General features: G+C 43.6%; 1 protein-coding gene across 3 annotated transcripts; it reads left to right on the top strand.

The window, feature by feature from the left end:
- The first annotated feature begins 819 nt into the window (after window positions 1-819).
- SPATS1 (spermatogenesis associated serine rich 1) lies at window positions 820-13681 on the top strand. Of its 3 annotated transcripts, none has more exons than XM_081906574.1 (7): window positions 820-973; window positions 3573-3705; window positions 3798-3922; window positions 4714-4875; window positions 6758-6884; window positions 8461-8523; window positions 13003-13681. In XM_081906574.1, exons 1-7 carry the CDS (start codon window positions 958-960, stop codon window positions 13130-13132), a joined length of 756 nt encoding a protein of 251 aa, XP_081762700.1. In that variant the 5' UTR covers window positions 820-957; the 3' UTR covers window positions 13133-13681. The 3 variants fall into 3 exon arrangements, with proteins under 3 accessions (XP_081762700.1, XP_081762699.1, XP_081762698.1); XM_081906573.1 differs by having other exon boundaries at window positions 844-878; XM_081906572.1 differs by having other exon boundaries at window positions 855-878; window positions 3521-3705.
- Window positions 13682-14209: the final 528 nt, after the last annotated feature.

The following is a 14209-nucleotide window of genomic DNA, read 5'->3' as shown; positions in this document are numbered from 1 at the left end:
TCTGCCAGTTCTGCTGCCATCCCGGTGCCCGGATGTCCTTGAGGCCGGCTTGACTTTCCCCAGGACGAACCCCGTGTGCCCTTGTCCTTAGAAACGCCACGGCTGCTATTGCTTTAGTCGATGCAACTGAAAACACGTGTAGTTCTTTGCGGGAAGCGGCGGCAGGAGACGTGCGCCCATCGGAACGGGGAATGTGCACCGTCGGCAGGCTCTCAAGGGCGCTTCGCTCCCATTCCTGCCTCTGGTCAGGAGGAAGAGGCTCATCCCTAGTTCCCAAGGAAAGCCTTCTCGAGAGGTGCCTCCTCTGAAGACCCCGAGGGGCCGAACGAGCCGCCGACCGTGGACAGGACACCTCGCTGGCTGAAGGGCTTCTCCTGGACAGGTCCTTTGCGAGGTCCCAGCTCAGCCCAGGCTACGTTGCACAGATGCCATGATCTGCTGGGTCAAAGGCTGCCATAACCTCTCTGCCCTTAGACACGTTGCCCCATTTCAGCTTCTGGGCTTGGGGGCACCGGGAGGGCCACGGATTTGTTCGCTGCACAAAAGCAGGTCAGAGCAGTCAACGCCTAGTAGCAGTGACTCCTCAGGACTGTGGTGGCCAAAGGTTTGTGTATGGATTTACCTTACGCTAAAATCCTAAGTTTGGATTTGTTTATATATTTTGATGAATGTTTTTTTGTAAATTTTGCATCTAGTTACAGGATGTCTATTTTTCAGGGTGTTTGAAGGAACAAGGTCATGCACCTGACCTTGTTGAATGACAACAGTCCCTGAGAAATCTAAGTAGGGAGCAGACAATCTCACTGGAATTCCCTTCTTTTGTTTGCTTCTGTTTCCTTGGCACCCAGGCGACAGCAGGATGGCGGGCGCAGATGGGGGTTTGTACTGAAACTCCCTGGTGCAAAGACCCCTGGGCCCTTGCAGCTTAGAGTCAAATGAGTGCAGAGCATAGCAAGCATGGGGAGGGCTGCTGGTAATGCATTCTTTCTCAGTCTAAAGCTAAATTTTGAATCAGAATGATTTTGTTGCCTGCCATTAGGACTTGGGAGGAGCCATAACGCAGCAGCAGAGCTCATGCTTTGTATGGAAAGTCCCAGGTTTCAACCCAGCATTGCCAGGAAAGGCTGGGAATTCCTCCTGCCTGGAGACCCTGGAGAGCCATGGCAGCCAGTGCAGCCTAAGGCAGCTTCTCCTGTGCTCCTGTGCCTTCCTGTGGCTTAATGATTAATTGCTGCTCTGCTGCATTTAACAAGTGAATTAAAGTGAGAAATGCTCTGACCTGGTACGAGATCTATTCCTAGGTGCGTGTGCCATCTGCAGGGAAGGGATTCACTGCCTTGTAGCTGCTTATTTTGTGATCATGTTATCAAAAACTCAAACTCTGTCGGCTGTGATTCGCATTTCATTACAACCTGCCTAATAAGTTAGGGATGCAAGTGGTGCTGTGGTTTAAATCGCTGAGCCCCTTGGGCTTGCTGATCAGGTGGTCAGCAATTTGAATCCCTGCGACGGGGTCGGCTCCTGTTGTTCTGTCCCAGCTCCTGCCAGCCTAGCAGTTTGAAAGTGCGCCAGTGCAAGTAGATAAAAAGGTATCACTGCAGTGGGAAGATCAATGGTGTTTCTGTCTTGGTGTCCTGTTGTACCAGAAGCGGTTTAGTCATGCTGGCCACAAGACCCGGAAAGTTGTCCAATGCCCTTTTAAAATGTGTTTATGGGAGGGGGGTGTTGGCTTTTGTGTGTATGTGTGCTTGTGCTTTTTATTATGTATTTTGTGTTTTTATGTTGTTAACTGTCCCGAGATCTATGAATGAAGGGCCGTATACAAATTTAATAAATAAATAAATAGCAAGGAAAAGAGGCTAGCTAAAGCTGGAAAACAGGTATTTGGGCAGAATCTGGAGTTATCCAAACCCCAAGCTGTCTGAAGGCAATCCAGTTTAGGGAAGGTTTTTTTTAAAATGTTGTATTATGTTTTTATATATGTTGGAAGCTGCCCAGAGTCGCTGGAGCAACCCAGTAAGATGTGTGGGGTATAATTAGTAAAATTATGATTATGGAAAGAGACATCCCCATTTTCATCGCAGAAATGTTGGAGGGTATGTCACACAGGGCAAAGAAAATTTGCTGGATGCTAAGGGACACAATGGGACGCGGGTGGCACTATGGGTTAAAGCCTCAGCGCCTAGGACTTGCCGATCGAAAGGTCGGCGGTTCGAATCCCTGCGGCGGGGTGCGCTCCCGCTGCTCGGTCCCAGCGCCTGCCAACCTAGCAGTTCGAAAGCACCTCCGGGTGCAAGTAGATAAATAGGGACCGCTTACCAGCGGGAAGGTAAACGGCGTTTCCGTGTGCGGCTCTGGCTCGCCAGAGCAGCGATGTCACGCTGGCCACGTGACCCGGAAGTGTCTCCGGACAGCGCTGGCCCCTGGCCTCTTGAGTGAGATGGGCGCACAACCCCAGAGTCTGGCAAGACTGGCCCGTACGGGCAGGGGTACCTTTACCTTTACCTTTAAGGGACACAAGTCTCTTGTGCAATTAAAAGAAACCAATCAAAACAAATTCCAGAGGTACCTCATGCAGAGGCACACAGTGGGAGGGCTTCACCTGAGGGCCTTTTTGGTAGCAGTTCCCAGACTTTGGAGGCCAGGCCAGCTCCTTCCTCACGGTCCTTCCACCTGCAGGGGAAGACAGTATCATTCTGGCAGGCTTTGGGGAACCAACTGATTTGAAGGATAGGGCTTTGAATTGTGCTGTGCAGTTGTTACTCTCTGTATTTTATTGTTTGTTTTGATATCATTTTAATTTTATTATAGTTTAATTACTTTTAAACTAATATATTGTATCTGTTTTTAGCTGCCAGTAAGTATGTAAGTTGGACGCGGGTGGCACTGTGGGTTAAATCACAGAGCCTAGGACTTGCTGATCAGAAGGTCGGCGGTTCAAATCCCCGTGACGGGGGGTGAGCTCCCGTTGCTCGGTCCCAGCTCCTGCCAACCTAGCAGTTTGAAAGCATGTCAAAGTGCAAGTAGATAAATAGGTACTGCTCTGGCGGGAAGGTAAATGGCGTTTCCGTGTGCTGCTCTGGTTTGCCAGAAGCGGCTTAGTCATGCTGTCCACATGACCCGGAAGCTGTACACCGGCTCCCTTGGCCAATAAAGTGAGATGAGCGCCGCAACCCCTGGACCTAATGGTCAGGGGTCCCTTTACCTTTACCTTAAGTAAGTAAGTAAATCCCATCTAGATTCCTTGAGGCTGATTTTATGATGTTAGCCCACAAAGGCATGTCCATCTGGATATGTGTAAACAGGTGTAAATAATTAGCCATTAGTAGCTGCCTCCATGTAAAGGGAAACATGTAGCCTTTTAACGTGAAGTACAACTCTGGTTCTGCAGTTGGTCAAGGCAGGGCTAAAGAGTTGTAGTCTTGTATGTTTCCACAAAAGGGTGTTTTCTTCCTGCAAGTATAACACCAGGATTCTGCAGAGTCAGAAGTGTTTTTTTGTTTATTTGCCATGTGTCTAGGCATCTTCTGCTGACTTCAGAGGAAGTTTATTTATTGCTGCTTGCCTTCCAGGACTAAGCAACACAACAAGAAAATCGACTGAGCCCCAGAAACAAGACACAATATTAACATCCCTCCAGCCCGAGGGCAGGCAAGAAAATCCAGAGGCATCCTGTGAGCCCTCCCAAGAAGCCGATCCCTCTGGGTAGGTTCCAGATGCATCAATATCCAGCCAGTATTGGTTTATTCTGACAACTAATAAGTAAGTGATCCTTCCTTCCATTTTGTTTTTGTCAGGCATGATCCTTCTCAAAATTCCTCTTCTGGCTCTCCTAAGCTTTCCAGTGAACCTCCACCTAAAGCAAATCTGGTAAAAGAAAGCGACCAATTTGCGGAGGTCCAACTGCAGAAGAAGTCCTCTCGTGAGTAACGCTGAAGAAATAGTGCCAGATGGGTGGGGTATAAATAAATTATTATTATTATTATTATTATTATTAATGTTTATCTGCTAGGAGTTCAACGGGCACTTCCTGTGTGGATCAACCTGGAAGCCAATTAAGAATCAGAAATATAAATTTCCCTCTAGGCGTTGTGTACAGGGGGCAAATCAGCAGAAGAGTATGTGATGTCATCTACCTCATGGCAACCATGTATACATTTGCAATAGATTACTGAAAAACTCCATGGAAACCTGATAAAACGCAAGTAGGATTTGAGAAAAGACAGCAGTGCAAAGTACAGCCATACCTTGGTTCTCGAACAGAATGCGTTCTGGGAGTCCGTTCGACTCCTGGAACCGTTCAAAAATCAAGGCGCAGCTTCTGATTGGCTGCAGCAGCATCTTGCAGCCAATCGGAAGCCACAGAAGCCACGCTGGATATTCGGCTTCCAAAAATCGTTCGAAAAACCACAAACACTCACTTCCGGGTTTTGACTGTTTGGGAGCCGATTTGTTCGGGAGCCAAGGCGTTTGAGATCCAAGGTATGGTGGAGGGATTTTTTAGGAAGAAGTGAAGACTTAGAATAATTATAATACGCAACAGGAGTTGGAATTTTGGGGGAACCATGGAGGGATGGAGGGGAAGTCCTAGGTTGAATGACTAAATGTTGAATTTGAAATGTTGTTGAAATATTCTTTATTTTTCAAATTACTATAAATAGATAAAAAGAAAAGAAAGCTCAGCCATTCTTACAATTTCTCTCTCTTCTTTAGGAGATAATGAGAATTCAGACACAGAATGGACATTTTATCCAAGTTCCTTTGGTCACACTTATCACACGGGGAAAAAGTGTTTCTTTGAGGGTGTACACCTCAGAAACAAAACCACAACATCTGAAAGGACAGTGGAAATGTGCTTTGGAAAAAAGAAATATGGTAACACCACAGAAACCTCTTTTAATTCTTTATCTTAATATCTTAAAGTTTTGGGCTACCAAAACTATGAGGTTCAGTTCTCATGTTTTCATACACATTTTTCAAGATGGAATCAGCCACATGTGAGTTTTGTCTCCTTTTCATTTTTTCAATGTATAGGTCACTCAACTTTTTTCAGGCCAAAAACTGCACTGAGGTCAAATCTCTGTGAGCTACAGCTGAAAGTGGGGATGTCAAAGTGTGTGTACCCTAAATTTGCCATTTTTAAAAAGGAGGAATGAGGGGAGGGGTGTCACAAAACATTTTGGCATCACCAAATTGCATCAGGGCCCACAAGAGTGGTCTGTAAATATAGATAGATAATTTAAAACATTTCAAACGGTACCACTTTGGGGCTCCTTGGGAAGCCACAAAGCTGACTGGCATTACAGTGTGCGTGTGGTGGGTGCCATGATACACACACACACACACACACACACACACATATGTATATAACCTCTGGAATCACAGCATCGCAATGGGAGATGTGGGAACAATGAGCTTTTTTTAAGCATTTTTTAAAAAAATAGTTTAAAACTTTTAGTGCTTTTTAAACGGGGTTGGAAGTGAACACCCACCCACATCCATTTGACAGCATATTGTCACCGCTGTGGATCCACCGGAGCACTCAACACTTGTTAGAATAAAGCCATCTATAAATGAGAAATGTTGAGGGTTCAAGGGCCACAACATCTCTTAGGGGCCTGGGTGCCACCTTCAAGTCCTTGGTTAGCCACCCCTGGTATAGATGATTATCATTTTTTTCCCATATCTATAGCCTTGCCCCCTGCCTCCAAGGCTCTGAATATCTGTTGCTCTTTTAACATTGCTTTTGGTTTATTCATGTTATTTTAAATTTCAGTTGTGTGAGGTGCTTTATACTCCGTGAAAATGGGGGTAGAGATATGTTAATGAAATACAGCAAATGCTTTGGCTTGAATATTTTTGTGATCAAGAAGGTGGGCCTGAAATGTTTACTGAAAGGTTTCCGAAAACCTGCCACTTTTTGTCTAGTTCCGTGTTATTCCTTGCCCTGATTGGTTGCAGATCCAATGCCACCAAGGTATCAAAGGCCACTAAGAGATCACACAAGAGCATCTGCCTTGCCCCTCCCCCGACCCTCTCCTAAAGAAGGACATCATGCATCATGGGTCAGAATTGTAGCATTTCAAGAGTGTGACTGTGGACTCATCTACACAGCTGCAAATAAAACATTTTAAATGTGTTGTAAAGTGCAATATACAAATGTGACACTAGATAGCGACAGTGACCTATGCCAAATTCAATGTATTTTTCAAAACTTTTTTTTAAAAAAACATTTTCACAGCATTTTTATATGTGTGTAGATTTCACCATAATCCGGTACTGCAGATGCTTCTATTTAAAATTTAAGAAAGTGGTTTTAGGTTTATAGTGGCATTTGTTGTTTAGTCGTCTTAGTCATGCTTGACGCTACGTGACCCATGAACCAGAGCATGCCTTGGAAACTCACTTTCTTCTCAAAGCGTCTCCTTTTTATGTCCATGGAGTTTTCTTGGCAAAATACTGGAGTGCTTTGCCAGTTCCTTCTCCAGGTGGATCACATTTAGTCTAAACTCTCGGCTATGACCTGTCCGTCTTGGGTGGTCCTGCACGGCATGGCTCAGAGCTTCTTGGGGTTATTCAAGCCCCTTTGCCACAACATGGCAGGGATCCATGAAGGGGTTATAGTGGCATACATAGCTTAAAATTAATGTTATCTATGTGCATGACTCAAATAGATCTTTTTCTACGGTTCAAATGGTAGAAACTAAACTTTTGTCCCCAGTGTCCTATCTAGGTGTGTTTTTGTTTGTCATCACAGTGACTGAAGATGCCTCCAGAAATGGTATTCCGTTGGTGACACTGGGAGACCACCCTTATGCCTATCCAGAACAAAGCAAAGACTTCCACAAACTGGGACCAACCCTGCCTCCAGTGAACTTTGGGAGGCAAGTTCCACACTCAGCCCTGTGATGGCTGATGATAACAGTGATCATCACATTCCACATTTAAAGTGACACAATTAAGCAATAAATCTCTCTAAACAATATACAGTCGTACCTTGGTTCTCAAACGCCTTGTGACTCAAACATTTCGGCTCCAGAAGTGAGTGTTCCAGTTTGCTAACGTTCTTTGGAAGCCGAACATTCAACGCAGCTTCCGACTGAGTGCAGGAAGCTCCTGCAGCCAATCAGCAGCTGAGCTTTGGTTTTTGAACGTTTTTAGAAGTCAAACGGACTTCCGGAACGGATTCCATTCGACAACCAAGGTATGACCGTACACACATTAATAAAAAGTGAATCACATACAAAACTACAAATGCAATAAGATACAGCACCTGAGTCCAACATGACTAAAATATTGATCTCAATAAAATAACATAATTCTAAGACTCCTAATTGTTCCTTGGCTGCTGAATCCCTTCCTGTCCAGCACATGGTGACGCACAGTGTCAGGTGTGCATTTGCAACCCAAATTGGGACCCATGCCAGCTGTAACTATGGCTGCAGGATGGAGGTTCCCCACCTTGATCTAGACTTTCTTCAAGTCTCTCCCCTTTGTTACTACTGCTTCACCATCCTTTTTCTTTAGACAAATATCTGTATCTTCCACCGTGGAAAACACAGTGCTTGTTTTTCATGCCAACCTTTTATACTCGGCCTATGCCTCTAAGTGGGCCTCAACTACAGAGCAGGCAAGCGGTCACTGGAGTGCAACCCCACCACATTTCATACTTTATGACCTACATCCCTATTAGGCCCAAGCTGTTGTTTTGAATCCTTTATTTTAGACCCTGTTCAGCATAGCAAAGGTTTCATTTAAAAAATGCATAGCTTAATGTTAGATGCTAATACACAAGTCTTTCATAAACTTAAGGTTACAGTGGGAAGAGGATCTTGGAGAGGAAATTACAGCTTGATAATGGAATAAAATATTGCCAGACTGGTCCTGTAAATCTTTGTCTTCCCAAAGGAGACACACAGATCTGTCTTTACATTGTTTAACACAGATTTTCTGCCATCAGCAGGACATTAACTTGTGCCTTTTGTGCCACTGTTGGCCATCAAAACCCTTTAAGAAGCTAGAGATTTTGCAATAATGACGTTTGATGTGGCTGCTAGGATTTATGCTATTGTTTTGCTATTTTCAAGAGAGATTTCTAAAAAAACAAGCTGCAGTCTTTCGAAGTACATATATTGTGAGAAATATTTGATGTCTATGGTGACCTGTATGTGACTTTCTGGAACCAAAGCAAAAAGCCATAGATTTATATAGAGAAATTTCCAAACTTGTAGAAGCTCAGAGGCAATTTTTACAAGTGAACTCATTTTATTGTCAAGAAAAAACAAATCCATATATCTTCTATAGTCTTGAACAAGAAATGTGGGTTCTATTATTGAAAGAACTTGCACCTCATAGCAACTGCATTAAGATTTTGCACATGTAATGCCAAACCAAATCAAATCAAAATCAATGATGTGTCTGTTCCCTAAGTCCAAATGGCTTTTGTTTTCTTTTTGATAGTTCCAAGTATATAAAGCAGTCAGATACGTTTATTCCTCTCCAGCACTTGCCAGGAGTTCCTTGGTATGTATCTAGTATTTCATTTAATACTCTGCCATTGTATGCTTTTATTGTTTTATGCTTTAAGACAAACAAAGTAATCCTACCCTTGGAGAATAGGGAAGGATATGCCAATTTCAGTTCTCTCTGCTTCTCATTTTTCATTCAGCGCTTTATGTTAATTTATCCTAATAAACACAGTTTCATATGCAGTTTCAACTAATATACACATTTTTGCAAGTCTTTTCTCCTAATATAATGCATGGGTTGGTTGGAGAATTGCAAAATTTGGGTAAGTACAAAATTTGCATAATGACTGAGTTTTGGTTATCATTGGAAAGTGTGAATTCAGTAGATTCACCTTTAAATGCAAACTTTAGCCTCCGCCCCTAGCTAGAGAGCAGCAAGGGAAATTGATATGCAACTGTCCTGGTTCAGACGTTTATATGTAGAACTAAGTCACAGAGCATCCAGGTTATGCATTCAGGGGCTTTTGGTGAAGCTCTTAAGAGTCACTTGCAACTCTAGTAAATAGACTTTTTAAGAGCTTATTTTAAGCATGACATGAAGAGGTCAAGCCAGCTGTTAATCTTGCAATGAAAAACTAAGAAAGTAACTATTTACTTTTTGTGTACTGTATGTGATTCAGTTGGTGATTTATTTATATCTTGAAGTCCAACTAACAAAGGAAATTAGCAAAAGTATTAAAAGCAAGTATTCAGTATCCTAAAACTAAAAACTAGTGTATTAAAACCTAGTATTCAACAGCCAGATAGAAGGACCAGCAATTGCAGTCCCAGTCGCAGTGCATCCCTGCTCTCATTCCAAGGCAAAGTCTGAGAGTACAGACTCAGGCAGACAACGATCTGGAATTCAAATGGCCACAACTTCATTGATTACAGTACATGTGTTGGTGGAACTTTGGCTCAGGCATGGGCTATCTTTCAGCAGACGGGGGGGGGGCAGCAGTTGGAGATGGGTGTCCCAGAGTGACTTTGGGTGGCGTGTGGCCCCTCATCTGATACACCAGCCATGCAATGAGCTCAGTACCACTTTGCTTCACAGCGCCTCAGGCAGGATGCCAGGACCCTCTAGGATTCTTCATGCAAGATGAAGGCCTTTCTTGTAGGAAATGATGCATGATGAATTAATGTGTCTGTTTTGCCACAGAAAACAACAATAGGAAGCCACACTTGGTAGAGGCACTCTGCAGGATTGTTGTAAAATACTTGTGTTAATCACATACACCTGACAAACTAACAAAACTAACTTTTTGTTAGGCTATTTTGTTTCATGTGAAATGGCCCTAGGAAATACTTCTCCAATCCTGAAACAGCTGGAATAGAATAGAATAGAATCTTGTAGTTATGAGGTTTTATAAATTTTAGAGTGTAAAAGAGATGAGGGTATATTTCAAGGTTCTACTTCCTTCATTTTAGTTTCCAATTCTTTTAGTTTCCATTGTGCAAGCTAGAAAACTGTAGCTTTACCTCCCTCCTGTGGTGGCTAAAGCCCTTTGCAGCTTATAGCGAGAATATAAAAGGGAGAGCACCCACAAAGAATTCAGGCTTGTATAAAGAGGCTTTAAAAATATATAATCCTTCTTTGCCTAAAACTCCCTTTGATTGACTTGAATATACAATGGATTTCTCTTTTGATTGACAAATCATGTTGGAGATAAGCACAAAAATGTTAGTGTAAGGTCATTTGCATTTTTGAAACCTTTAACTCTGCTGTGCTGCACAAATGCCTCTTGCACAGGCCTCATGAAATCCTCTCTACATTCACTTAGGGTTATATGGATGTGCCTCAAGTGGTTCCAAAATTCATTCCCACTTCCATCTGGTATTTTCCAGTCGGCTGCAGTTTTATTTTTTACAAGTCTGTCTTCTGTTTTTTTGTCTGATATATGGAGTTTTTTAAAAAATGTATACCATAAACTACAATACATGCATATTGCTCAGTCATCAAGAGATACTTGCAAATCAATCAGTTTTCCTGTGTGTTCCCTTGCAAAGAGGTAGCCCTGGTTGTCTTTTGCAGCAAAAACAACAGTTCCCCAGTCCTTTGAGGTCCGATTGCTCAGCCTGGGGTGCTTTGGGAGGAAGTGTGGGATGTAAATGGATAATAATAATAATAATAATAATAATAATAATAATAATAATAATAGTGATGATGATGACCACCACCCTCCTCTTCCTTCTCCTCTTCCTATGCTCTTCCTCCGAAAAGACCTTCTCCATACTAATTAAGGCACCCAAAAGCAGAATCCTAACTTGCTCAGAAGCAAATCCTGCTGAATTCAAGATGAGTCTGGTTAAGTCATCAGTTCAGACACTAAAATATACCATTGATACAACCTGTGGACTTGGATACTCATTTCGCAGATTTAGTAAATGTGGAACTCTGAGGTAGAATAGATGCTAAATAAGTGGCAAGGGCTGTATTTTCACCAGGAGAGACCAATATGGCCAAGAGCTTCTAGAGGAGTTACTGTGTCTTAGGATGTTGTGGCTCTCAAAGGGTCTGCCGCTTCTTGGTCTGCCACTCTTTATGGGAGTTACTTGGTATACTAATGATAGTAAATCATTACATGATAGTAATGATAGTAAACAGTAAATTGTAGATTAACTACAGTTTCTGTGAACATCCAGGTTTCGTGCATAGCAACTATATGACCTGCAGAAATTCTGTTTGTATTACTTTGCACTTGCCTCTGCCATGTGTGAAGCAGCAGCTTCAGGCTTGTCTGACTCACAACACGGCATCCTTCCTCCATTTTCCTGAATTCCTGTATTCTTGTTTCTATAAGCTTTTGTTCTACTGTTTCACTAGCTTTGTGTTGTATTTTTGACTTTTGACCTTTTACTTTGTATCTTTGCTCAGTCTCTTTATGATATCATCGTGCATTGTGGCCAAAGTCATTTTGAAGCGACTGAACAGTTCTTCCTCAGCCTCATTAGGGAATGGCTGTAGCTCAGAAGGAGCCAAGGTTTTCTCTTTCTGCAGTCTGACTGCTAATGGATCTATTGCCATACTGGATTCCAAGAAAACTGGTGGAACACTAGGACCTAGAGCAGACTTCTTTTGGGGCATCTGACCAAGTTTAATAGCTCCTAGTGATTCTGTTACCATCTCAGCCGAGGGATTGGATCTGCAAATATCAGGCTTTGTCGGGATTGAGCACTGCTGACTTTCCAGCTGAGAGGAACTGATGACGTAAACATTAAGCAGTGAAGGTTGATCAGTTGTACTGGCAACATTGCCTTTTTTATCAGGGTGGGAGGACTGCAAATATTCCAGTCATTCTGCTTCTGCTCCCACATAATCCAAATCTGTGGGTAAATCTAATGATGGATAGAACTTATTTTCAAACAACATTTGCCACTCTTTGGCATTGACCTTCTCTTTCTTTAGTCCTCCTCAGTGGCGTAGCGTGGGGGGTGCAGGGGGGGGGCCCGGCCACACCGGGCACAACATCTGGGGGTTAGGGGGCGCAAATCCACGGGTTAGGGGGTGCAAATTACTAGCCTTGCCCCGGGTGCTGACAACCCACGCTACGCCACTGGTCCTCCTCGCTTTTCACCTATGGAGAATTGGTCAGTTCTGGGCTATCTCCATAGAGTCAGGGCAGCAGCTTCTTTCGAAGATCCAGATGATCTGACATCATTTTTCCAGGTGGAAAAAAATTAAGTATTTCCTGTTTGGTGGAATACCCTGGGCTCTTGCTCCCCTTGCAGAGATCTGAAGCTTCGAACCACATGCAAAAAGCAACAGGTCTGTAGCTCTTGCCCTTCAGGTTGCACCAAAGGCCCCTGCCTTTGACATGAGGGAAGGGAGGGGACAAACAGCCTCAAGGAGCTTAGGCAGCAGTCCCAGGTGAAAAACATGTCTAAAGTAGAACCAGAGATGACATTTCTCTAATACTGCTATCCCGAGTAGACAAAGCACAAATTTCTGAGCTTGTAATGCCTGTCTGCTTTTTGAGGTGAGTTTTATGAGTTTTATGTGCATTTCGGGATGTGGGTGGTGCTGTGGGTTAAACCACAGAGCCTAGGACTTGCCGATCAGAAGGTCGGCGGTTCAACTCCCCGTGACGGGGTGAGCTCCCATTGCTTGGTCCCTGCTCCTGCCAACCTAGCAGTTTGAAAGCACATCAAAGTGCAAGTAGATAAATAGGCAGCGCTTCAGCGGGAACGTAAACGGTGTTTCCGTGGCTGCTCTGGTTCGCCAGAAGCGGCTTAGTCATGCTGACCACATGACCTGGAAGCTGTACGCCGGCTCCCTTGGCCAGTAAAGTGAGATGAGCGCCGCAACCCCAGAGTCAGTCACGACTGTACTTAATGGTCAGGGGTCCCTTTACCTTTACCTTTACATGTGTATTTACATGCCAAGGAGCATGACCTTTGGGTGCACAGCTTTGAATTTACTCTGTTGTGACAGTGAAACTCTACGATTAATTGGTGTGTTTTTTATCTCCCCCATCTTGGTCTCCCGCTCTAGCATTCCTTTCCACATAAAGGAGAAGCAGCAAGAATTAGAAAGGGAAAAAATGGAAGTGAAACGCCTGGACATTTGGAAGCCCGCTCCATCTCTGCTGCAGTCTTTGTTTACAACTGGACTGACGAAATGATCGACTTTTCTGGTTGCATGTCATAAGGTCCCTGGGAATATACCTGCTAACAATTTATTGTCCTAGAACAATTGTCATTATTTGTAGAAGGTGCTTATGTCCAGGTACAGGTTTCTTTAAAAATGAAATTAGACGTTAGCCATTTTAGTATAAATCACGTTACTTTCATGAAACTATTAGTCTGCATTCACAAATGAAAATAATACATTTTACACTTGCTCAGTGGTACTTTCATCTAGTCAAAGTTAATATGTTCTAAGGCTGAACCTAGACTTTAAATTAGATGCCAGGAGTTTAGATGCCAACAGTTTGCATAGCAGATTTGCATACAACTCTTGTATGGAAAGTGGACATGGAACAGAGACTTTAGAGTTGGAAGGAACTCATTCTCTTCTGATAATTTCAGCCAAGGAATTTCAGCCACTTGTGATGTGATATCCTGGTCATTCTAGGTAGTGGTTGCTGGGCTGAGAAGCTGCAGAGATCCAAGCACCATGAGATTTTTTTTTAAAAAAGAAACCTTCAATAAACGCATACAATCAAAAATCAGAGCCTTAGTCATTTCATACAGTTATTAAGGAAAGTAATTGACAACTCCATCCAACACCCACCCTTCCCAGAATACCTGAGAGGTGGTCCCTGCTGAGTTGAAAGAGCCAGTGATGCAGCAGCTCCTAAAGAAACTGGCTCTGGACCGTTTGGACCGAAGCAGCTATTGAGCAGCTAGAAATACCCACTTTGGGGGAAACTGGTGGAGAGGGCTGTGGTAGGACAGCTACAAACATTATTGGAGGCAGAGGCGCCAACGGGAGGGAGGTTGGGGCTGACATTGCCAACGTCACGTCAGGAACACGGCAGTGGGTGGCTCCTGCCCCCCTGCTTCCGGGGCCTGCTTCCCCCCCTGTCCCCTCCGCAGCAGCAGCAGGAGAAGGAGCCAGCCACGGAGGCCACGCTGCCACAGCATTCCTAGGATTTCCACAACTTTCCACAGATAGTTTAAAAAATAAAAAAGTAATTTATATGTAGTATATAATCACAAAGCTAAGCTAGTAGGTAAATAATAATAATAATAATAAT

Source organism: Podarcis melisellensis (genome assembly GCF_964234715.1).
Source record: "Podarcis melisellensis genome assembly, chromosome: 3".
NCBI classification, from domain to species: Eukaryota; Metazoa; Chordata; class Lepidosauria; order Squamata; family Lacertidae; genus Podarcis; species Podarcis melisellensis.
The sequence above is the reverse complement of the archived record's forward strand: the minus strand, read 5'-3'. Positions and strand labels throughout refer to the sequence as shown.

Excerpts from the sequence above, each read along its gene's own strand:
- SPATS1 (XM_081906572.1), top strand. Across the intron at positions 4,876-6,757 it reads CTTTGGAAAAAAGAAATATG|TGACTGAAGATGCCTCCAGA; the intron begins GTAACACCACAG and ends TTGTCATCACAG. Across the intron at positions 8,524-13,002 it reads CACTTGCCAGGAGTTCCTTG|CATTCCTTTCCACATAAAGG; the intron begins GTATGTATCTAG and ends CTCCCGCTCTAG.